The 26840-nt window shown below is 41.6% G+C and overlaps 1 protein-coding gene across 2 annotated transcripts in view; it reads left to right on the forward strand.

The window, feature by feature from the left end:
* Positions 1 to 26840, forward strand: part of kremen1 (kringle containing transmembrane protein 1) — a 95974-nt gene that overhangs the window by 43347 nt on the left and 25787 nt on the right. For both annotated transcript variants that reach the window (XM_007234164.4, XM_049470599.1), the window contains exon 3: positions 6362 to 6453. In XM_007234164.4, the coding sequence (XP_007234226.3) occupies positions 6362 to 6453 (92 nt within the window). The remainder of the gene's footprint in view (positions 1 to 6361; positions 6454 to 26840) is intronic.

Below are 26840 nucleotides of genomic sequence, written 5' to 3' on the forward strand. Positions count from 1 at the left end.
TCACAATACGCTGGAGGGTCTTGCGGTCAGAGACGGTGCAGGTCCCAAACCAGGCAGTGATGCAGCTGCTCAGGATGCTCTCAATGGTCCCTCTATAGAAGAGTGTGAGGATGGGTGGAGGGAGACGGGAGACGCTGCTGGGCTTTCTTGGCTGTAGAGCTGGTGTTCAGGGTCCAGGTGAGGTTATCTGCTAAGTGGACACCAAGGAACTTGGTGCTCTTAACAATCTCCACAGAGGACCCGTCGATGTTGAGTGGAGAGTGGGTGTGTTGTGCTCTCCTGAAGTCAACAACCATTTCCTTTGTCTTGTCCACATTCAGGTGAAGGTTGTTGACTTTACACCAGTCTGTCAGCCGCTGCACCTCCTCTCTGTATGCTGACTCGTCGCCTTTGGTGATGAGACCCAGCACGGTTGTATCATCGGCGAACTTGATAAAGCTGTTAGAACTGTGTTTTGCAGCACAGTCATGAGTCAGCAGGGTGAACAGCAGAGGACTCAGGACACTGCCCTGGGGGGCCCCAGTGTTCAGTGTGATGGTGCTGGAGGTGCTGCCCCCGAACCGGACTGACTGGGGTCTCCCCGTCAGAAAGTCCAGGATCCAGTTGCAGAGGGGGGTGTTGAGGCCGAGCGAGCTTAGCTTCCTGATGAGGTTCTGTGGGATGATGGTGTTGAATGCTGAACTGAAGTCTATAAACAGCATTCTGACGTAAGTGTCCTTCTTCTCCAGGTGGGTGAGGGAGAGATGAAGGGTGGTGGTGATGGCATCGTCCGTGGAGCGATTGGGACGATACGCAAACTGCAGGGGGTCCAGTGAAGAGGGCAGTCGTGTCTTGATGTTCCTCATGACTAGCCTCTCGAAGCACTTCATGATGATGGGTGTAAGTGCAACGGGACGGTAGTCATTGAGGCAGGACAAAATCTGATCTTATCAGCTTTATTTACAATCCAACCCTTTTTTTCTGTGTTTTTCTGTGTTTTCTGTGTTTTCTGTGTTTTCTGTGTTTTCTGTGTTTTCTGTGTTTTTCTGTGTTTTCTGTGTTTTCGGTGTTTTCGGTGTTTTTCGTTGTGTTTTGTGCAGCATGTGGGTTTACACTGTCTTGATGAAAAATGCATAAATAGATAGATATACTGACAGATCCTCGCTTTTGGATTTGTGGCTGATAACAGTGTGGATGGTCCATGTTTTTAGCCAAATGGATAGACAGGGACAGACAACACACAGACAGACAGACAGATAAAAATACAAACAGACAGGCAGACAGATAAATTAACAAAGAGACAGACAGATTAATATACAGATAGATGGATGGATGGATGAATGGATAGATGAATAGATGGATGGATGAATGGATGGATGGATGGATGGATGGATAGATGGACAGGGACAGACAGAGAGAGACAGACAGACAGACAGAAAGACAGAGATAGATAGATAGATAGATAGATAGATAGATAGATAGATAGATAGATAGATAGATAGATAGATAGATAGATAGGGAAGTAGATGGATTGACAGAGACAAAGGGAGAGACAGACAGACGTGACAGACAGATTAAAAGATAGACAAAGAAACATGGATGGATAGACAGCAACAGGCAGAGAGACAGACAGAAAGAAAGAAAGACAGACAGACAGATAGATAGATAGATAGATAGATAGATAGATAGATAGATAGATAGATAGATAGATAGATAGATAGATAGATAGACAAAGGACAAATACGGAAGTAGATGGATTGACAGAGACAAAGAGAGACACAGACCGACAGATTAATAGATAGACAAACAAACATGGATAGATAGACGGCAACAGACAGAGAGACAGACATAAAGAAAGACAGACAGACAGGCAGACAGATTAATAGACAGACAAATACACAAACAGAGAGATTGATGAACAGACAGACAGATATACAGATAAATAGATAGGGACAGACAAAAGGGCAGACAGACAAACAAACAAATGGATAGACAGGGACAGAGATTAATAGACAGACAAATAGACAGACGGATGGATGGATAGACAGGGACAGGCAGACAATTAAAATACAAACAGAGATTTGGATAAACATAGATAGATCTGTCTGTCTCTCTGCCTGTTGCTGTCTATCCATCCATGTTTGTTTGTCTATCTATTAAACTGTCTGTCTGTCTGTCTCTCTCTTTGTCTCTGCCAATCCATTCACTTCCCTATTTGTCCCTTTGTCTGTCTATTAATCTGTCTCTCTGTCTGTCCCTGTCTATCCATCCATCCGTCTGTTTATCAATCCATCCGTCTAGATAGATAGATAGATAGATAGATAGATAGATAGATAGATAGATAGACAGGGACAGATAGAGAGATGGACAGATGGTTGGACAGAGACAAACATCCTTCTTTCTCTCTGTTTGTCTATTTGTTTGTCTTTTAGTCTGTCTTTCTGTCTGTCTAGTTGCCCGTTGCTGTCTATCCATCCAGGTTTGTTTGTCTGTCTAGTAATCTGTCTCTCTGTCTGCCCCTGTCTATCCATCCATCCGTCTATTTATCAATCCATCCGTCTAGATAGATAGATAGATAGATCTGTCTGTCTATTAATCTTGGGTTTTGGTTTTGTATGTTTTCTATGTTTGTAGTTCATATACGGGTCAAGGCCTATTAAGAGGTTAAGAATGAAATTAATCATATTGAAATTAAATCACAATTAATCACAGCAGATTAATTGAGTGTTTTTTGACGGAGAGCTCTGGTGTGACGGTGGTGTTTATCTGAGTGATGGGTGGAGGTGTGGTGGAGCTGCAGGAGATCAGTCTGCAGGTTAAGGAGGTGGAGTTTGGTTGGAGCAGCACGGGGCTGAATGTGGCGCTCTGTGAAGAAAAAGAGAGAGAGAGAGAGAGAGAGAGAGAGAGAGGGCAGAAAGTGTTTTTGATCGGAGAAGAAAAGAGAGGGAGACACCCTTCACCGTTCTCCTCACAATGGCTGAAATCAGATCGGCCCTGCTCGGGGCCACGGCCCCCGCTCCGCTATTGTGTCTCGCTCTCAGAGAGAAGAAAAGCTTTAGCTGTAATTATCCTCTCTGTCCAGTTATCGTCTCCAGTCCAGACGCCGAGCGGCGAGACGCTGCGCTGCTCTTTATTTTACTCCTCCTGAACCCGTCTCACACCCCGTACACCCCTTACATCCTCTACTGTTAATATATTAATATATAACTCACATATATTCACATTTACCCCACAGAAAAAAATAAAAATAATAAAAAATAAATAAAATATTATTATTATTATTCAGCATCAACTATAATCTATTTACTGTTACTCAGTATCTACTGTGAGTAGTAGGACTAGTCCATGTGTCCTTAAGCCCTAGTTAGGGCGTATCAGTGTGTCTTTGCTATCATAACGACAGGAAAAGTATGCCTTGCACGGCTCGAAACAAAAGTGCCAAAGGCATGTTCTAATTCTTTTAATTAATCATGGGTGTGGTTCATTTTGGCCTAAAATGAAATAAAGCAAAACCAAAGCATGTCTCTTTCCTATATATATATATACAGAGCCAGCCAGGTGTGCTCTGTATATATATATATGTATAAAATATATATTTTTAATATTTCAGAGTATTTTTTGTACAGTAATGAAATTCTTGGCAAAACATAGACGTTTTTTAGCTGTATATTATTTATATATTTTAGTATATATTAAGTATACTCACAACTTCAATAGTATGAATGCAAAACCATAAATAGATCAAGAACTAGCAATAAAGTAAAAGGCCAAAGTAATGAAAAGGCAAACCAACCAACAAAAAAAGAAAAAATACAAGTATTTAATTTCAAGAACTTTTAAGTGTCCTTAAAGGCAGTCACTGCAAAGTCCATTGACATCATAACAATGGTGAAACTGGCACTCATCAGGACCACCCCAGGAAAGGAAGAAGAGCACGAGTTCCCTCTTTTGTACGGGATAAGTTCATCAGTGTTACCAGCCTCAGAAACAAATGCAAGTTAGAGTGCCTTGCAAAAGTATTTGGCTCCCTTGAACCTTTCAAACTTTTGCACATATTTCAGGCTTCAAACATAAAGATATGAAATCGTAATTTTTTGTGAAGAATCAACAACAAGTGGGACACAATCGTGAAGTGGAACGAAATTTATTGGATATTTTAAACTTTTTTTAGAAATAAAAAACTAAAAAGTGGTGCGTGTGATATTATTCAACCCCCTTGCGTTGATAATACTCTGTAGCGCCACCGTTTGCTGGGATTACAGCTACAAGTCACTTGGAGTTTGTCTCTTTCAGTTTTGCACATCGAGAGACTGAAATTTTTGCCCATTCTTCTTTGTAAAACAGCTGGAGCTTAGTGAGGTTGGAATGGAGAGCGTTGGTTTGTGAACAGCAGTTTTTTTTTTTAGCTCTTTCCACAGATTCTCCATTAGATTCAGGTCTGGACTTTGACATGGCCATTTAAACACCTGGAGGGATACATTTATTTGTGAACCGTTTCATTGTAGATTTAAGCAGCTTTATGTTTTGGATCATCGTCTTGTTGGAAGATACAGTAAATCTTTGTCACAGTCTCAGGTCTTTTTGCAGACTCCAACAGGTTTTCTTCTTCCAGAATGGTCCTGTATTTGGTTCCATCCATCTTCCCATTAATTTTAACCATGTGAAGAAAAGCAGGCCCAAACCATGATGCTGCCACCACCATGTTTGACAGTGGGGATCATGGGTGTGTTCAAGGTGATGAGCTGTGTTGCTTTTACGCCAAACAATAGAGTTTTGCATTGTGGCCAAAAATGTGGCGAAAGGTTGAAAAGTTCAAGTTTAAGAAACATACGTATGAACTGGAGGAAGTGGAGGAAGTAAAAGAAGTGGAGGAAGTGGAGGAAGTGGTGTGAGTGTGGAGATGAAAGGGAAGGTATTGATTCTGATGCTGGTCTGGATGAGGGTCTCTGAGGGTTTGGTTTATGGGGGAATAAAGGATGCGCTGCTGGACCAGTCTGAGTCTGGACTGGAATAAAGACGCCTGGCGGGTTCCAGTCTCAGCGTGAGTTCGAGCTGAAGGTGTGATTAGGTGAGGGAGGGGCTTAAAATCGAACCCCAGATCAATAAACCCTGAGAGCATCTTCCTTTCTCCAACTGTCTTACCGACTTACTGTCCATGAAGGGTCTTTTACACCTAACGCTTTATTTTGGTGTAAAGTCTGGACTGCAGGCAGACTGGTCATCTGTAAAATCGTGTTGTTGTGTTGTGATGATGGATGGATGGATGCAGTGTGTGGTTTAGCGTTGTCTTGCTGAAATATCCAAACGCCTTTGATTTTCAGTACAGAATCAGTACAGCCTGTTTCTTTAATGCAGGGCCACCTGAGGGCCCGAAGATCACCAGCATCCAATAACTTCACAATTTTCCATTGGAGATTTTAGGCCCTATTTTATTGATCTAAAATGCTTTGCATGGCTCAAAACAAAAGAGCAAAAGGCATGTAGTGATTCCTTTAAGATTTTCTTTTTTGTCGGATTGCTATTTTAATGGTGCATTTTTATTCTATTTTCTCCCCAATATACTAGGCCAGTTAGCCAACCCACTCATTTCATTAGTGATGTCCCCCAACACCAGGAGGGTGAAGATGATACATCAGCTCACAGATGCAGCCTTGTGCTGATCCACATCACCCTAGGCTCCTGTTGCCCTTTCTGTACCCACCCAGAGAGGGCAAAACCAACTGTGCTCTCTCAGGGCTCCGGCTGCTTATGGCAAGCTGCATGACCGGGATTCAAACCAGCAATCTCTCAATCATAGTAGCAGTGCTTTAGACCGCTGGACCACACACTGAAGCCTCTTACATCTGTTTACTTTTGATGTAAAAGTAAAAATTGTATTGCCAAGATAGCAAGGAACGTCTGACGTCTGTTGGCGTCTGTCTAGGTTGTATTCAGTCAGTGGAGCACCTGTTTTTTTCTGTTGGCAAGATAAACAAGAGATAACAAAACTCCAGAAATGTGCCTGAACACATCTCATTTCCAGAACACCACGCCCATCAGGTAGATATATTCAGATGCACTGTTGCTATTTAAACGATGCAGGAGGAAGGAGTTCCATTATCACTGTTTATTGAAAGAATTTAAAGAGGTAAAGAGGAGGAGAAAATAGGATCTGTTTGGTTATAAAATAAAAAACTCTGCCAGTTAAAATAGTTCCATTGCTGCTCTGTTTGTAGCTGCGCAGTTTGGTTTGTAAGGGCTGCTGCATCGCTGCTAGGTAATCTGTATGTGGCGGAGTAATACATGGAGAGCTTCGGTTACAGTGCATTACCGGCTGATAATGGTAAGAGTGTTGTGACCTGTAGTAACAAATACTATATATCTCTGTCTCTCTGTTTTTCAGGAATCCAGATGGAGACGTTCGGCCATGGTGCTACATCGCGGATCAGGAGGATGGAATCTACTGGAAGTTCTGCGAGATTCCGAGCTGTCAGAGTGAGTGGGAATAATGTGGGAATAATGTGGGAATTCTGGGGAGTTTATTGGGAGATCATCAGCATAGAAACGTCTCTAATCACCTCGTTAAACATCACACCCTGTTTTAACTCGTCAGCACCAGCAAGCCGCCTGTCAATCACCAGCGCCTGCTTCTCCACCCAGCCCTAGAGTCAGCGTGTGTGTGTGTGTGTATGAGTGTGTGTGTGTGTGTGTGTGTGTGTGTGTGTGTGTGTGTTCGTTCATGCTTATTTTCATGATTACGAGTTTGAACACATTCACCTGTCAGTCAGTGTTATTTTAGTGTTATTGAAAGTCTACCGAGCTGGCTGTGTGTGTGTGTGTGTGTGTGTGTGTGTGTGTGTGTGTGAGTGTGTGTATGTGTGTGTGTGTGTGTGTGTGTGTGTGTGTGTGTGTGTGTGTGTAAACAACATAATTAGGCTGTTCAGACGCCTCCAAAGGCTAAATCAGGACATGCGCACTTACTGTCATCCAATCAGAATTCACCTTTAATGACCTGCATTCTAAAATATAAAAGTAGATCAAAGGGTTTTTAAAGTGATGCCACAAAAGAACCACATTTATACAAACTGCTTTTTTATTGTATCTTTATCTTATTAATTCTTATCAATGACTTTATTCCTGCAGTTCTTCACCTGTAAAATTAACTCTATTTCTTCTCAGTCCTTAATCATGTTAATCTGATCTAAAGGCTAAAGCTGCTGTTTCCATGTGGGTCAGCCAGACGTCTTCCTGTAGCAGTTTTTTTATCTCCAGTTTCTAAGAGTGTAGGAAACAGTACTCACCGCTCTCTGACTTCATCTGTAATTTCTCTAAAGAAAAGAAAGAACTTCTACTTTTAATATTTACAGAGTTCTCTACAGTGTTTCTGTGTCTTTTTCTAGTTTTCTAGTGGTTTTGGAGCACAATAATTGATTGTGGTGACGGACAGTTCTGGTGGAAACAGGAGAGTTGAGGTGCACATTGAATTCTGCGTGATTTGATCAGCCGTGGTTTTATGTTTTTCGGATACAATCCGGGTTAGCACCCGAACATCCCTTTCAGACAGCTTCCTCTTACAGCATCCACAGTTAATCCTGTTGGAAGTGGTTGGTCCTTCTTGGTGGTATGCTGACGTTACCCTGGATACCGTGGCTCTTGATGCATCACAAAGACTTGCTGTCTTGGTCACAGATGCTCCAGCAAGACGTGCACCAACAATTTGTCCTCTTTTGAACTCTGGTATGTCTCCCATAATGTTGTGTGCATTGTAATATTTAGAGCAGAACTGTGCTCTTACCCTGCTAATTGAACCTTCACACTCTTAATGCTCTTACTGGTGCAATGTGCAATTAATGAAGATTGAGCACCAGGTTGGTCTAATTTAGCCATGAAACCTAAAATCCCACACTAAAATGATGACAGGTGTTTCATTGTCCCACATCTGTAAATAAAGACAGTAAAATAAACCCTCAAGATGGACAACCCCAGTTCAGTTGTATCCAAACTTTTGACTGTTTTAAATGCCAGTTTAGTGCCTGATGGCAGATTGAGGGCAGTCTTTGTGGTTCTGCAGTCGTCCATGTTCAGCGCAGGCATGAATGAGTTCAACCTGCCTGGTTTCCAGTAAGTGTGTGTGTGTAACTCATGCTTCCATTTGTCCCCATTTCTTGGGGCATTGCCCGTATCCAGTAGACGCTCTCCGTACACTCAGATGGGGTATTATGGGATGGATCTCGGGTGGCAGGGTGGCACCGCGGCGGGAACAATGCGGGCGATGAAAACAGGCCGATTTGTTGGACGCTTTTGCCCGAGGCGGCTGTAATTCAGTAAAATCACCAAACCCGTCTCGCCCATTGTACCGCGGCGGCGGGAGCGTGCTCTGTGACTCGCAGCTGTTTTCCTGAACTGTAGCGTTTTTAAAGCGATAATTATTTTTAAGCGATAATTCACGCCATTAGGAAAAAAATTAATGGATAAATATCATTAAAATAATTTCTGTTCCACCTTAAATACTGTATACCCCTCTAGACATTACATTCCTCTTCTGATTGGCAGGATTTTCCTGCTAAATGAATAAAACAAGCTGTGTCTATAGAGTGCGTTGTTAAATTGCAACTGTGCTTTCCAATACTTTTGGACATGTAGCATTTAGCATTGTAGCATGTAGCATTTGAGGTCATTTTATTCCCTTAACCCTCCTATTAGTTTTGGGGTCAAATTGACCCCATTTCATGTTTAAAGCCTCTAAAAAAGGGTTGACATTAGTTTTGTGATTCATATTTTCCCTCTTCTACTAATTTGATACAGAAAATAAGTAAAAAAATATGATGTTTAAAATATTTCAACTTCAATGTCTGTTTTATTAGGCGAAAGTAATACTTATAATATGTATATATTAGTAATAAACTAATAATTTGTCAAATAAACATAAAAAAGTAAACTTTGCTAACATGTTTAATTATCTGGAAATTGAAAAACCTAAATACTGGTATTAGGCATGGTGCCAAAAGGCTAATGTTTGGTAATTTGTTCTAGAGGTGTCGTGCGGGTGTTGAGCGCCGAGCGAGAAGGAGACGCTACAAACCCGTTCTTCCTTCTGTCATCATGGGGAATGTGAGATCTCTCTCCAATAAGATGGATGAGTTGGCGGCGCTGACCCGACACCAGAGGGAATTCCGTGAGTGTAGCGTTATGCTGTTTACAGAGACGTGGCTAACAGCGCTAGCTCCGGACACGCTCCTTTCTCTGGACGGATTTCACCTCATACGGGCGGACAGGACAGCGGAGAGCGGCAAGAGGAAAGGAGGGGGACTGGCAGTGTTTGTGAATGATAGATGGTGTAATCCTGGGCACATCACTATTAAAGAGCAAAGCTGCTGCAAGGATATCGAACTGTTAGCCGTTAGCATGAGACCTTACTATCTCCCACGGGAATTCACGCACGCTATCGCGATAACTGTGTACGTGCCCCCGTCTGCTAACGCTGATGCTGCCTGTGACGTCCTGCACTCAGCTGTGAGCAGGATTCAGACCCAACACCCACAGGCCCTCCTTGTGATCTCAGGAGATTTCAACCACTGCTCTCCATCCTCAACCCTGTCTACCTTCACCCAATATGTTACCTGCCACACCAGAGACAATAAAACACTGGACCTGTTCTATGCCAATTCAGAGGAGGCATATTACTCATCACCCCTCCCACCTCTAGGAAGATCAGACCACAACCTGGTTCATCTCCTGCCTGTGTACAAACCACTTGTACACAGAGAACCAGCCATCACTCGTACTGTGAAGCAATGGACTGCAGAGACTGAGGAGGCTCTGAAGGACTGTTTCAGCACGACACTGTGGGAGGAATTGTGTGATCCTCATGGGGATGATATTGAGGGCCTTACACACTGCATCACGGACTATGTAAACTTCTGTGTGGAGAACACTGTGCCCACCAAAACTGTGCGGTGTTTCTCAAACAACAAACCATGGATCAACCCTGATATTAAGGCCCTCCTGAAGGAGAAAAAGAGGGCTTTTAAATCAGGTGACAAGGACAGAATGAAATCTGCACAGAGGGAGCTGAGAAGAAAGATCCGGGATTGTAAAGCCAGCTACAGGAGGAAGATGGAGGACCAACTGCTGCAGAATAATGTCAGCGGAGTCTGGAATAGCCTCAAAACTATTTCAGGCCACAAGAAACCTGACTCTCAGGTAGTGGGGGATCAAAAATGGGTAAACGAACTCAATCTGTTCTTCAACAGGTTTGATCACTCACCCACTGCACAAACATCACTGCAGAAATCTCCCCGTCTGGCACTACCAGCATGCTGCTCTACACCCACCACTCCCTCTCTCAACCCAAAGTCACCACCAAATGGACCTTCTGCTGACATACGCTACAGCACTCAGCCCCCCCACTCCAGTCTTACACTCACAACATCCCAGGTGAGATGTGCACTAAAGAAGATCAAGGTCAGAAAGGCTGCGGGTCCGGATGGCATCAGCTCAAGAGTTCTGAAGACCTGTGCCAACGAGTTGTGCTCTGTGACCCAGTACCTTTTTAACCTTAGCTTGAGGCTAGGGAGGGTTCCACAGCTGTGGAAAACATCCTGTGTGGTACCCATTCCGAAGACCCCACACCCCAAAGACCTCAACAGCTACAGGCCGGTGGCACTCACATCTCACCTGATGAAGACCCTGGAGAGACTGCTCCTCATCCACCTTCGCCCCCTGGTGAGTTCATCAATGGACCCACTTCAGTTTGCCTATCAACCTGGCATTGGAGTGGAGGATGCCATCATCCATCTGGTACACAGATCTCTGTCCCACCTGGAGAATGCTGGGAGTACTGTGAGAATCATGTTCTTTGATTTCTCCAGTGCTTTCAATACCATCCAACCCATGCTCCTGAAGGACAAGCTGGAGGTCACAGGATTGGACCATCACCTCACTACCTGGATTCTGGACTACCTTACACACAGACCGCAGTATGTGAGGACGCAGGGCTGTCAGTCTGACGTGGTCATCTGCAGCACGGGGGCTCCACAGGGAACAGTTCTTGCTCCTTTCTTGTTCACCCTCTACACTGCGGACTTCAAGTACAGCTCTGCCAGCTGCCACCTGCAAAAGTTCTCAGACGACTCTGCTATCGTTGGACTCATCAGTGATGGAGATGACCAGGAGTACAGAGAACTGACGCAGGACTTTGTGAAATGGTGCCAGAGGAACTGCCTGCAGATCAACGCAGGAAAAACCAAAGAGCTGGTGGTGGACTTCCGCAGGACCAAACACTCTCCTCCGGTGCCTTTGAACATCCAGGGTACGGATATTGAGATAGTGAGGTCCTACAAGTACCTGGGTGTCCACCTCAACAACAAGCTGGACTGGACCGACAACACGGCTGCTCTCTACAGGAAAGGTCAGAGCAGACTGCATCTCCTGAGGAGACTCCGGTCCTTTGGCGTGCAGGGGAAACTCCTGATGACCTTCTTTGATGCCGTGGTGGCATCAGCCATCTTTTATGGAGTGGTCTGCTGGGGCAGCAGCATCTCCACCACCGACAGGAAGAGACTGAACAGAATCATCAGGAAGTCCAGCTCTGTCCTGGGGTGTCCTCTGGACCCAGTGGAGGTGGTGGGAGACAGGAGAATGAGGACTAAGCTTAAGAACATGCTGAAGAACCTGTCTCACCCCATGCATCACTCTCTGAATGCCCTGAACAGCTCCTTCAGTGTCCGGCTGCTGCACCCGCGCTGTGTGAAGGAGAGATACCGCAGGTCCTTCCTTCCACACGCCATCAGACTTTACAACACACCACACTCAAACTAAACACTAGTTTATTATCTCAGTACTTCATACAAACTTACATACTACTCAGTATAGCTGTAATGCTTACCGTGTGCAATATCTACCTCACTACATGTCACCTTATCTACCTTCACCATCTGTGCAATATGTTTAACGTGCAATATTTCTCTCACCTTTTTATCTACTATTTATTTGATATTTATTTACTGCTACTCTTTGTGCAATAATACTGGTCACACCCTACCATAATTATATCTCTATGCACTAGATGTATATATATATATATATATTTCCTTTACTATACATAATTTTTTTAAAGTAGCTTTTATATATTTCCTGTAATTGTTTTTGTATATATAGATTTATCATTATTTGTTTTTATATATCTTTTTTTCCTGGCCTGTTTCTCTGTCCTTTCCTCTGTACTGCTGTAACATTGTAAATTTCCCCATTGCGGGATTAATAAAGGATTATCTTATCTTATCTTATCTTATCTTATCTTATCTTATCTTAGAGAGTCCTATCCTATTGGCAGTAGAAGTGGTGTCCCAATACTATTGGACATGTAGCTTAAGTAAATTGGTTAATTGGGTTCACCCTTCATTTGTGATAATTGCTTCCCCTAAGAAAAACCTAAATGATGGTATTCTATTGGCAGTAGAAATGGTGTCCCAATACTATTGGACGTGTGGCTTAGGTAAATTGGTTAGTTGGGTTCACCTAATTTTTAAAAATCATTTACTCCCTTAAGAAAACCCTAAATACTGGTATTAGGCATGGTGCCATTTGGGCTAATTTCTGGTAATATGCTAAAGAGTCCTATTCTATTGGCAGTAGAAGTGGTGTCTCAATACTGTTGGTTGTGCAGCTTAAGTAAATTGGTTAACTGGGTTCACCCTACATTTAAGGTAATTTACTTTCTTAAGAAAAACCTAAACACTGGTATTAGACTTGGTGCCAAAAGGCTAATGTCTGGTAATCTGTGCTAAAGAGTCCTATTCTATTGGCAGTAGAAATGGTGTCCCAATACTATTGGTTGTGTAGCTTCAGCAAATTGGTTCATTGGGTGCACCCAACATTTGGGATAATTGACTCCCTTAAGAAAAAAACTAAATATCGGTATTAGGCATGGTGCCAATGGGCTGATGTTTGGTAATTTGTGCTAGGAAATCCTATTCTATTGGCAGTAGAAGGGGTGTCCCAATACTTTTGGACATGTAGCTCCGGTAAATTGGTTAATTGGGTGCACCCTACATTTGGGATAATTTACTTCCTTAAGAAAAAACTAAATACGGGTATTAGACATGGTGCCAAAAGGCTAATGTCTGGTAACCTATGCTAAAGAGTCCTATTCTATTGACAGTAGAAATGGTGTCTCAATACTGTTGGTTGTGTAGCTTAAGTAAATTGGTTAATTGGGTACACCTAAAATTCTCAGGTAATTTAATCCCTTAAGAAAAAAACCTAAGAATTGGTGTTAGGCATGATGCCATTGGGCTAATGTTTGGTAATTTGTTCTAGAGAGTCCTATTCTATTGGCAGTAGAAGGGGTGTCCCCCTTCGGTGAATTGGTTAATTGGGTACACCCAACATTTGAGGTAATTGACTCCCTTAAGAGAAAACCTAAATACTGGTGTTAGGCACGATGCAAATAGGCTAATGTTTGGTAATCTGTGCTAAAGAGTCCTATTCTATTGGCAGTAGAAATGGTGTCCCAATACTATTGGTTGTGTAGCTTCAGCAAATTGGTTCATTGGGTGCACCCAACATTTGGGATAATTGACTCCCTTAAGAAAAAAACTAAATATCGGTATTAGGCATGGTGCCAATGGGCTGATGTTTGGTAATTTGTGCTAGGAAATCCTATTCTATTGGCAGTAGAAGGGGTGTCCCAATACTTTTGGACATGTAGCTCCGGTAAATTGGTTAATTGGGTGCACCCTACATTTGGGATAATTTACTTCCTTAAGAAAAAACTAAATACGGGTATAAGACATGGTGCCAAAAGGCTAATGTCTGGTAACCTATGCTAAAGAGTCCTATTCTATTGACAGTAGAAATGGTGTCTCAATACTGTTGGTTGTGTAGCTTAAGTAAATTGGTTAATTGGGTACACCTAAAATTCTCAGGTAATTTAATCCCTTAAGAAAAAAACCTAAGAATTGGTGTTAGGCATGATGCCATTGGGCTAATGTTTGGTAATTTGTTCTAGAGAGTCCTATTCTATTGGCAATAGAAGGGGTGTCCCCCTTTGGTGAATTGGTTAATTGGGTACACCCAACATTTGAGGTAATTGACTCCCTTAAGAGAAAACCTAAATACTGGTGTTAGGCACGATGCAAATAGGCTAATGTTTGGTAATTTGTGCTAAAGGGTCCTATTCTATTGGCAGTAGAAATGGTGTTCCAATACTTTTGGACAGTATAGTGTATTAGGCTTATTTGTTTTGTATCTACAGTGTAGCAGGTGATCATCTATAGTTATGATAAGGATAAGGAACTGTACATACTGTAGGTTTTAAATGCAGATCTATCGCTTTAACGTCATATTTTTCAGCGTAATTTAATCTGATTACGTGAGCGCTCTCTTCGCTCTGCATCAGCTGTATTTAGAAAGCGATTTAGTTTCTTTTCTTCTCCGTTTATCACTTTCCTTTCATTGGAACGCCGTGACCTTTCTTAAGTGTCGGTTAAGTAATAGGTGTTTCTCTCGTGTGCCGTCAGTGATCGTTACACAATGCCACGCAGGACACACCCACCACCGTCACTGATGATGTCAGAATGAGGAATAGGAGGGCTGGTATCAGATAAAAGTTAAAAATAAAATGTGTTTTTATGTGTGTTTAACTGTGACAGTCATTGGATGTGTTTGGGTAGTTTGATTTTAAAAAGAAGAGGTGAGAGAAAGGAAGGTGTTTGGGGAATAAGAAAGGCGTTTGATGAAGAAATATGGGGTTTTGGTAGATTTTTATGGTGTTTGGTGGAGAATCATTGAGGTTTTTCTGTCGAGAATTATGGTGTTTCGTGGGAAAGAAAGGTGTTTGGTGGAGAATCATGGGGTTTTGGTAGAGAAATATGGTGTTTTGTGGAGAATCATGGGGTTTTGGTAGAGAAATATGGTGTTTGGTGGAGAATCATGGGGTTTTGTTTGAGAATTATGTTATTTGATGAAGAATAATGGGGTTTTGGTAGAGAGTTATGGTGTTTGGTGGGAAAGAGGGGTGTTTGGTGGAGATTTAAGTTGTGGGTTCTGTTGAAAAAAAAATCATACGGTGGACAGCGGTGCTGTTTTGTAGACACTGTTGGTATTTGGTAGAGAAGCATAATGTGTGGTAGGAAAGACATGTGTTTGGTAAAGAAATATGGGTTTTTTGTAAAAAAATTATAGTGTTTGGTAGAAAAAAGGGTGATTGGTGGAGAATGATGGTGTTCGGAAGACATTAATGGTATTTGATGGAGAATCATGGGTTTTTGGTAGAGATTTATGGTGTTTGGTGGAGAATCATGGAGTTTTGGTAGAGAGTTATGGTGTTTGGTGGAAAAGAAAAGTGATTGAAGGAGAATCGTGGGGTTTTGATATAAATGTATGGTGTTTTCATAGAGAGATATGGTGTTTGGTAGAAAAGAAAGGTGTTTTGTGGAGAATCATGGGGGTTTTGTTGAGAAAACTGATAGTTTCAATTGTTTTTTTACTGTTAAATTACTCAGGAAATACTTTAAGCTTTAGCTTGTCAAACAAACATACTGTATTTATTATTAATTACACTAAATATCATGTTTTTTGAAGGTGTTTGGTTCTGTGTAAGTTCTCTGGCTGTTACTCGGAGGTTGTGGAGCAGTTCTGCTCCTCGTTCTCTTTCATTCAGAGCAGAGCGAGAGTGAGCTGTTGTTAATGAAGCGTGATGGGAGTCAGAGTCAGGGTTTCATGGTTAAGAAAACATTGTGTGAGAGAGAGAGAGAGAGAGAGAGAGTAAGTGTCTCTCGCTCTGAGCTCGGCGTCGGCCTGCGGTTTGGCTGAGGGTGAAAGTTGCTGTTTTTCTGACCAACAGAGGAACCTGCAGAACCTCAGAACTCTGCTTTTACAAGAAGAACCAGAAATCTGGCCAAACCAAATCCCCCTACTCTCTCTCTATTTATACCACCACCTCTTCTTACTGTCTTTCTTTCTTCCTCCTGCTATAAAATCAGTCTTTTCATCTCTCTCTCTACACATATATATATTTATCTTTCTACATTCATTGACAAAAAAGTGCTTTAAAGTGCTTTAAAAAGGCTAATCTAGCAGCCAATGATCTCTCACCAGGAGGTACACTACCCACAATAGTAGCCTATAACCCTATCCGGACGTCTGTTAAAAAAATATTTGACACTTTTACTCAGTGATAAAACTCCTGCATCTGGACGGCAATTTAAAAAAAACAGGAGGACCAGTGAGTTTTTAGGCTTTTTTTCTCGGTCGCATGACATTACAGTGTTCAGTAGCTCCTCCATTTCCACTCGCTGTTGTGTTTTTTTTAAACATGGATCTCCGTGGAAACGCATGCGCCCAAAGTTTAATTACGGTGAGCAGCAGTGGACAGAGATGTGCGTCCAGACGGGACTAAAATTACCGGAGGAGCACGGAATTCAGAGAAAAACAGTAGATAATTCAGCCTGTAATTTTCTCAGAGGACGTCTGAGAAAAACACGTACATGATCGTTCTGGACGGGAATAAAATCACAGAGGATACAAACCCCCATAAAAGAGAAAATTACCCCAGAACCCCCTGAGAAACTAATTAGGGGAAGGAGTTTTAAGGAACCAAGGCTCTATTTTAGTATTTTTATAGTTGAGTCATCAACCGTGAAACATGCAGTTTTATTTAGGGCATATCAGTGTGTCTTTGCTATCGTAACGTCGGGAAAAGCACACATTTTACGGATAGAAACAAAAGCCCAAAAGGCATGTACTAATTCCCTTATTTAATTAATCATGGGTGTGGTTAATTTTGGGTGTAACATGAAACAAACCAATCAGTGTGTCACTCAGTTGCTCATCATCTCCCTTTAAGAGTAGACCAGGTGAGCTCTGACTTTGGCAGATTGCTATTTTAACGGTGCAGCTACCTGGACGTGTCCAACAAACGCTTCTCAGCAGAGGAAACTGAGCTGCTCGTTCACGCTGTGACTGGAACAGCAATGCTATTTTATTTACTATTCTGCCAGGGACGCACCTCTGTTGCCAAGATAGCGATGAACGTCTGACTGCTGGCGTCTGTCTAGGTTGTATTCAGTCAGTGGAGCTCCTGTGTTTCTGTTAACAAGATACGTTAAGCAATATGCCAGAAATTTACCTGAACACACCTCATTTGCAGACCACAGACGCTCTGTTGCTATTTAAACGACTCATTTACATATCTGCATGCTTTTATCTGTGATAATGATAACTGCATGCACTTTCTCTCTCTCTCTTTCTCTCTTTCTCTTTAAAAGAATGTATTGTTTATAGAAGCTCTGTCGCTCTGCACTCAGGCTGAGCTGCATTCCTGCTCAGAACTTCACCCGAGGAGCTTCCTGCCGCTCTGCACCTGTTGGAAGTGTGTGTTTGTATGTAGCGACAGTAGCCTGTGATACCTGATCCTCATAATCACACCTTTCTTCACACACTCCTCCACTCGGCGTGGTTATTGTTACGGGTTGTTCTCGGAATTCCTCTGATGTGTTTAAAGCTCTGCGTCGTACGAGCGACACTCTAGAACAGTGAGAACCGTGGAGAACGTCATGGTGGAGCTGAACGTTGGGAGAGTTGGGTTGTTTTCAGTGCTGTAGAAGTTAAACAGGATTAAACCCACCCAACGTTCACTCTCAGTCCTGCTCTGTCACTCTTTCTCTCTCGCTCTTTTCCTGATGGTATTGTATTCAGAGGTATATCGAAGGTTGGCGCGTTTGAGGGTTGATAGTTTCCACGGTTGGCACATTTAACGATATATTTGAGAGTTGATACGTTTTGATATGTTAAAAGTTTGGCGCGTTCAAAGAATGGTGTGTTTGAGGGTTGATAGGTGGCAAGGTTGGCTCATTTAAAAGTTGGTTCAACATTTGATGCGTTTGAGGGTTGATATGTTTTTATACGTTCGAAGTTTGACACATTTGAGGCTTGGTACATTTTGATTCATTTGAAGTTTGGCGCATTTAATGCATTCAAAGTTTGGCGCATTTGAGGGTTGATACGGTTTAATATGTTCGAAGTTTGGTGCATTTGATACATTTGAAGTTTGGCGCATTTGAGGGTTGATACATTTTGACACGTTCGAAGTTTTGATACATTTTGATACATTTGAATTTTGGCGCGTTTGATACATTCGAAGTTTGGTGCATTTTATACGTTCGAAGTTTGGCGCATTTGATACATTTGAATTTTGGCGCGTTTGATACGTTCAAAGTTAGGCGCATTTGAGAATTGATATGTTTGAAGTTTGGCGCGTTTGATACATTCGATGTTTGGTGTATTTGAAGTTTGGTGTGTCTGAGGGTTGATATGTTTTCGTATGTTTAAAGTTTGGCACGTTTGAGGGTAATCACACCTTTCTTCACACACTCCTCCACTCTGCGTGGGTTTTGTTACGGGTTGTTCTCGGAATTCCTCTGATGGGTTTAAAGCGCTGCGACACTCTAGAACAGTGAAAACCGTGGAGAACGTCATGGTGGAGCTGAACGTTGGGAGAGTTGGGTTATTTTCAGTGCTGTAGAAGTTAAACAGGATTAAACCCACCCAACGTTCACTCTCAGTCCTGCTCTGTTTGTCTTTTTCTCGCCCTTCTCTCACTCTTTCAGTCTTTCTCTCGCTCTTTTCCTGATGGTATTGTATTCAGAGGTATTTGGGCGTGAAGCCACAGAATGCAGGTCTCCACATTCTACTGTAATTGTAACTGTGGTGGTAAACACAGCGCGATGGCGGCGGCGGCGTGGAGAAGCCCGGACATGTCCCAGTGTCCCTCAGGCTGGTGATGCTGCTTTAAGAGGAGACGGGTCACTGATTTCCCCCATCAGCATCAACCAAGACTTACTCACACATCACTTCCACACTATTGAAGCAGCAGAGGAGTGTTTAGGAGGCAGATTACTCACTAAAGCCCCGTCAACCCCCAACTCATCATTTACATTCTCCAACAAACGCCATACTTTTCCACCAGACACCATCATACTCAAACAAACAACAATAAACACTGTCCATTTCTATCAAACACCATCATTCTCCACCAACAAACACCATCATTCTCCACATCAAACACCAACATTAAAAACTATTGATTGTTGTTGCGTTTGAAAGTTAATACGTTCTAAGCTCGGCGTTTAAGGGTTGATACATTTTGATACATCCGAAGTTTGGTGCGTTTAAGGGTTGATACATTTTGATACATCCGAAGTTTGGTGCGTTTGAGGGTTGATACATTTTGATACATTCAGAGTTTGGTGCGTTTGAGGGTTGATACATTTTGATACATCCGAAGTTTGGTGCGTTTGAGGGTTGATACATTTTGATGCATCCGAAGTTTGGTGCGTTTGAGGGTTGATACATTTTGATGCATCCGAAGTTTGGTGCGTTTGAGGGTTGATACATTTTGATGCATCCGAAGTTTGGTGCGTTTGAGGGTTGATACATTTTGATACATTCAGAGTTTGGTGCGTTTGAGGGTTGATACATTTTGATAAGTTTGAAGATTGGCGCGTTTGTGGGGTGGCTCGTTGGGCAGTTGCCGTGTTTTGAATTGTTCAACGTTTGGCAACTTTGAGGGTTGATAAATTAGAAATTTGGCGTGTATGAGGGTTGATACGGTTTGATACATTCGAAATTTGGCGCGTTTAAAGTTTGGCACGTTTGAGGGTTAATACCGTTTGATATGTTCTAAATTTGGTTTGTTTTAGGGTTGATACATTTTGATATGTTCAGAGTTCGGTGTGTTTGAGGGTTGATACAGTTTGATAAATCTGAAGTTTGGAGCGTTTGAGGTTTGGCGCGTTTGGCTCTGAAACGCTGTTCTTGTTTAAACTCGGCCTCGTTCAGCGAGTTCTGCTGAATAAAGAAAAAAGCCAGAGGTTCCATTGTTTGATCTTAAACAATGAAACTGAAAATGTTGTCGGGGGCACACCCCGGTGCCCGGCGGGGCTTTCTCGGGCTCCGGTCTTCTTCTGAAGCCTCAGCAGATGAAAGGGAGATGCTGTTCTCCCCCCCCCCCTCAGTCCGGACAGCAGTAAGTCATAACGCTGACAGCTCCGGAGGGACTTCCTCCTCTCTTTCCACTCCGTAATGCTTCATCTGTCTCAGCCCTGTTGTTGCGCTCTCCTCGCTGGAGCTTTGAAAGCCCTTCTAATTATTCGGTTTGGGTTTCGAATGCCTCTGCTCCTTTAATTAAGGCTCCCTCAGGGTCGGGGGGGGAGACGGGGCGGGGGGGCATTGATCTCTGCAAACTCAATCATGTCGTAACACGGCCTCAGTCACTTCCACAGAGCAGAGCTTCACCCAGCTGGAACACACCGAGCTCCTCAGGACCTGCGGAGAGCAGCACTATATATATTTACTGTATATCGTCACTGTCCAATGAAAAACAAGTATCTCCATTTTTGTCGAATTTCAGTTTAATACATAATTTGAACAGAAAAACTGTTCCTTACAAAGTGCCAAAATTTCTTAATGAACGGACCAATAGAGTTTCTCCAAAATTGCCTGAAATAAACTCTTTTTACATCGACTTCCATTAAAAGTTCAGAAGGTTTTTTGTCTCTCTCCTGTAAAGTTGCTGTTTTGGAGATGCTCGTTTTTCATTGGACAGTCACGAAATATCTACACCAATCATCATAATCATAACCTTACGAGTGGATCAGATACAGCAGTGCTGATGAAGTTTTTAAACACCTCAGTGTCACTATCATATTAATATGTTATTCATAATTATTGCATATAGGTACTTATGTTTTATTATTTTAAAATGTTCTATATTGTATATATGTTTTAAATTTGACATTCTTTAAACCAACACCTCTTGCTTAGATTAGACACTTTTGAACATCTCTGCTGGATTTTCTCAGTCAGTTTTATGATTTAGAGTCACCTGGAATTCAGGCTTTCAGTTAACAGCTGTGCTGAACTCATCAAGAGTTAATTACTTGAATTTCTTGTCTCTTAATAAAGTGTTTGAGAGCATCAGTTAAAGTAAAGTAGTGAAGAGGTAGAGTTACAGGTATACAGTGAATAGTGAATATTTGTAATGTTCGAATCCAGGTTATGAGAAGCAACAACTACTCAACTAAATAAAGGAAGCAAATACGTAGAAAAAATTTAAATTATCCAAAAAGGACAAATTTCTAGAACTTTTAAAGTGTCCTCGAGTGTAGTCGCAAAAAAGACCATTAAACCCGTTCTGATGATGAAACTGGCACTCATCAGGGCCGCCCCAGGATGAAAATGAGAAGGTGTGTCCAAACTTTTGACTGCACTGTACTGTACATGCAACACACACATACACACACACAAACACACACACACACAAACACACACATCACTATGAAGTTTTAGGTCGGGATCTGTTTTGTTTAAGGATTGTTTTACTCGGACAAGAGTGAGATTTAATTTGTTTATAAGATTTGCCTGATCCATTTTCTCTCTTTCTCTCTCTCTTTCTCTCTTTCTCTCTTTCTCTCTCTTTCTCTCTCTTTCTCTCTCTCTCTTTCTGTCTTTCTTGTTCTGTTTCTTTCTCTCTCTCTTATTTTCTCTCTTTTGTTGTCTCACTCTCATTCTCCCTCATTTTCTCTTTATCCCTTGTTTCTCTGTCGTTTTCTCCCTCTCTCACTCTCTTTATCTTTATCTCTCTTTCATGTTCCCTCTTTCTCGTTCTCTCTCATTTTCTCTCTCTCTTGGTCTCTTTTGTTTTCTTTCTTACTCTCTCTAGTTTTCTTTCTCTTTCTATCGCTTGTTCTTCTCGTTCCTCTCTCACTCTCTCTCTCTTTATCTATCACTCTCTTTCTAGTTCTCTCTCATTTTCTCTCATTTTCTCCCTCTCTCTTGTTCTCTCTCGTTCTCTCCCTTTCTCACTTGCTCTTGTTCTCTTTCCCTCTCTCATTTTTTCTTTCCCTTTTCTTTTCTCTCTCTTTCTCTCGTTCTGTCTCTCTTTCTGTCTTTCTTGTTCTGTTTCTTTCTCTCTCGTAATTATTTTCTCTCTTTCTCGTTCTCACTTTCATTGTCTCACTCTTGTTCTCCCGCGTTTTCTCTTTATCTCTTGTTCCTCTTTCGTTCTTTCTTTCTCTCTCACTCTCTTTATCTATCTCTCTCTTTGGTTCTCTCTCATGTTCTCTTTCTCTCTCGTTCTCGTTTGTTCTCTTTCTCCTTCTCTCTAGTTTTATTTCTCTTTCTCTCTCTTTGTCGTTCCTCTCTCATTCTCTCTCTCTCTTTATCTCTCTCTTTCTCGTTCTCTCTCATTTTCTCTCATTTTCTCTCTCTCTTGTTCTCTCTCCCTCTCTCATTCTTTTTTTCTATCTCGTTTTCTCTCTCTTTTCTCTCTCTCTCTCTCTCTCTCTCTCTCTCTGCTATAAATCTTGAGAATAAATCTGCAGATATTAAATTAGATAAACATGGATTTGGTCAGTAATGGTTGGTATTTCTGTGTTTGTGTTTTACAGTAAATCACACTTCATTACTGTTCCTCTGTAGCGCCGCCAGCGCTCAGAATTACACGCCAAACACATGTACACTGTTACACACACACACACACACACACACGCACACACAGATACACACACAAACACACACACAAATAAAATACTGAACAATGAAAACAACATGGTTTCTCAGTAAAACGGAGAGATGAGCTCATAAGACGGAGTAGTAATTCATAAGCATTGGATAAATTCATTGTGGATACTCAATACTTTGTAGTGAATACTACAAAATCATTGTAGATACTGAATAATTTCCAGTATATTGTGGATATTAACGAATTTAGAGTAGAGTACAAAAGCAATTCATACTGGATACTGAAAAAATGTGGAAAAAAATCCAGAAAGAAAATGAATAATTAGCTCATACTGAATATTAAACCATTCATATTAGATACTGAGTAATGCATAGTGGATACCAAATAATTCATACTAGATATTGAATAATTCATAGTGGATATTTGATTATTTCTAGTAAGTACCGGGTAATATGTAGTTGATACTGAATTACGTAGTAGATATTGAATAATCCATAGTGGATACTAACTAATCCATAGTGGATACTAAATAATCCATAGTGGATACTAACTAATCCATAGTGGATACTAACTAATCCATAGTGGATACTGAACAATCCATAGTGGATACTAAATAATTCATAGTGGATACTGAACAGTTTGTAGTTTATACAGAGTAATTCATAGCGGATGTTGAATAGTTTGTAGTATGTACTAAAAAATGTGTAGTTGATACTCAATTACCTAGACAGCTAATAATTCATACTGGATACTAAATAATTAATAATAGATACTGAATTTTTTGTTCTCAGGGAGAAACGGAGACCATAACCTGTCTCTCTCTTTCTGTGTGTGTGTGTGTGTGTGTGTGTGTGTGTGTGTGTGTGTGTGTGTGTGTGTGTGTGTGTGTGTGTGTGTCACTGTTGGCAGGTCTGAGTGTGTATAATAGGAGAGCGGTTATAAAGGCCAGACTCAGACTGTGAAGTTCTGCCAAAACAATAAAATCCAAACAGATTAGTAAATAATATTAACACAGTGACGTAATGTGTGCACAACACACACACACACACACACACACACCGTATCTAAACCCATTCATCACACAGCTGAACTCTCCTACATTAACTCTTTAATCTCCAGCCAGAAAGCCTTTATTTCCTCCTGTAATCCACTGTCCTCCTCTAACCGCCTGCTTTCTCAGCGCTGGTGTTAAATCAGCATTTCCATGCTTTCTTCATCCCTCGCTTTACCGCTTTCTGTCTCATTTATCTCTCTGGTAGTGTCACAGTATGGACACAGTCAACAACTGTGCAGTTTAGGACATTAAGGGACAGGGAGGACAGAGTTTAGGACACTTGGGGCACAGTACTGAACACTCTGGGACAGTGCAGAGCAGTATGGGGCTGTGTGAGACAGTTTATGACAATGTAGGACAGTCTGGGACAGTGAAGGACAGTATGGACACTGTCTAGCGTGGTACAGGACAGTCTGGGGCAGTGTGAGACAGTGTAGACACAGTCTATGACAGTCTGGGGCAGTGTAGACACAGTTTGGGACAGTGTATGGTAGTACAGACACTGTCTAGCATAGTAAAGGACATTATAAGACAGTGTAGGACAGTGTGGGACAGTGTAGGACAGTCTAGGACAGTATGATACAGTGTAGACAAAGCCTGGGCCAGTGTAGGGCAGTATGGACACTTTCTAGCATAGTACAGAACATTGTAGGACCATGTGGACACTGTCTTGCACAGTACAGGACGGTCTGGGACAGTGTGAGACAGTGTAAAAACAGTCTGGGACAGTGTAGGACAGTATAAACACAGTCTGGGATAGTTTAGGACAATATGGACACTGTCTAGCGTAGTACAGGACAGTCTGGGGCAGTATGATACAGTGTGGACACATTCTGAGACAGTGTAGGACAGTATGTACACTGTTTAGCATAGTTCAGGACAGTCTGGGACAGTGTGAGACAGTGTAGACACATTGTAGGACAGTGGAACTGGTGGAACGGGGGGATGTTTCGTTGGAACTACCGCTTTAATGTGCTGAGAGGGGGACGGGTGTAATTATTAGGTGTGTTTGATCTGAGATCAGTGTTCCAGTGCGGCGCTGATAGATGACCTGTCCTCGTCCCCCAGCAGCTCTTTAATCCACTGTGTGTTTAATGTTCGGACGCTAATGTGTGGTAATGTGCAGATCTGAAGCTGCTCTGCTCTGATGGATGTTGGTGGTGGTGTGTGTGTGTGTGTGTGTGTTTAGTGAAGGGTGAGGGAGGTCACCCTCAGAAAGAGTGATGTTAGCGGAGTGCGCTAACGGGAGTCTGTTTTATGTTCAGTTAACACTCTTAGACACTTAGCATTAGCATTAGCATGAGGCATTTCAGTACTCACTAGCTAGAATTCTAGCCAATCAGCCTTTAGTATCTGCAGTGTCAGTTAATTAGTATGTTGGCAAAATAGTATCCTTAAAGCCATTTAGCACTCAGTATCCACAAAGTCAGCCAATCAGCACTCATTATCCACAATACCAGACAATCAGCACTCAGTATTCACAAATTTAGCCAATCAGCAATCGTTATCCTCGATGCCAGACAATCAGAACTCAGTATTCACAATGCCAGCCAATCAGAACTCAGTATCCTCAATGCCAGACAATCAGAACTCAGTATTCACAAATTCAGCCAATCAGCATTCATTATCCACAATGCCAGACAATCAGAACTCAGTATTCACAAATTTAGCCAATCAGCAATCGTTATCCTCGATGCCAGACAATCAGAACTCAGTATTAATGCCAGTCAATCAGCACTATATTGACAGAAAGCTGGCCAATCAGCACTCATTATCCAAAAAGCCAGCCAATCAGCACTCAGTAGCCAGAATTACGGCGAATCAGCACTCAGTATGCTAGACACTCATTATTCACAGTGCCAGACAATCAGAACTCAGTATTCACAGATTTAGCCAATTATGCCAGCTAATCTACATTGGCACTACATTGACAGAAAGCTGACCAATCAGCATTTAGTATCCGCATTGTCAGCTAATCAGCACTCAGTATCCACAATGTCAGCTAATTAGCACTCTGAAACCAGAATTCCAGCCAATCAGCACTCAGTAGGCTATACACAGTGTAAGCCAATTGGCACCCAGTAGCCAGAATGCCAGCCAATCATTACTTAGTACCCACAGTGTCAGCCAATCAGCACTAAAATTGAATTGCATAACAACCGCCTAGTAACCATTGGTAATAGCATACAAACCATTTAACAACCCCCTGGCAACATCCTAGCAACTACGTGGAACTCCATAGCAATGCCATAGCAACAGTATAGTAGCAACCACTAAGCAGTTACTGTACTTATCAACCTCCAGGGAAACCATAGCATTTGCTTATATAACATGTAGTATGCAATTTTGCATGAAATTATTTATATAAAAATATTTTTATATATATTTTTTGCAAAACATTAGATTTTAATGTATTATTTAATATGTTGTTTAATAAATTAACTTTTTTGGAACATTATTGAAAAAAATCCAATTTGAAGCATTACAGTTCTGAGGCGTCAAGATCAATTATATTTTAAGTCACAGTGTGTGTGTGTGTGTGTGTGTGTGTGTGTGTGTGTGTGTGTATGTGTGTGTGTGTGTGTGCCCACAGGCATGTCCCATCCACTAATCAAAGATTTAGTTTGTGCTCAGGGCTGCCCACAGGCTCTATCTGCATCAGCACACACACACACACACACACACACACACACACACACACACACACACACGTTTATATTACATATATAGTCTTTATTGACTATATTGCAAAAATAGTCACCAAACGTGCTAATTAGTGAAATATATAAGCTTCTATTACCTGTTAGCTGCATTATCTTTGTAGCACTAGTGCTAATTAGTGAAATATATAAGCTTCTATTACCTGTTAGCTACATTATCTTTGTAGCACTAGTGCTAATTAGTGAAATATATAAGCTTCTATTACCTGTTAGCTACATTATCTTTGTAGCACCAGTGCTAATTAGTGAAATATATAAGCTTCTTTTACCTGTTAGCTGCATTATCCTTGTAGCACCAGTGCTAATTAGTGAAATATATAAGCTTCTATTACCTGTTTGCTACATTATTTTTGTAGCACTAGTGCTAATTAGTGAAATATATAAGCTTCTATTACCTGTTAGCTACATTATCTTTGTAGCACTAGTGCTAATTAGTGAAATATATAAGCTTCTATTACCTGTTAGCTACATTATCTTTGTAGCACTAGTGCTAATTAGTGAAATATATAAGCTTCTATTACCTGTTAGCTACATTATCTTTGTAGCACTAGTGCTAATTAGTGAAATATATAAGCTTCTATTA

The sequence above is a fragment of the Astyanax mexicanus genome, chromosome 22, assembly GCF_023375975.1.
Source record: "Astyanax mexicanus isolate ESR-SI-001 chromosome 22, AstMex3_surface, whole genome shotgun sequence".
NCBI lineage: Eukaryota > Metazoa > Chordata > Actinopteri > Characiformes > Acestrorhamphidae > Astyanax > Astyanax mexicanus.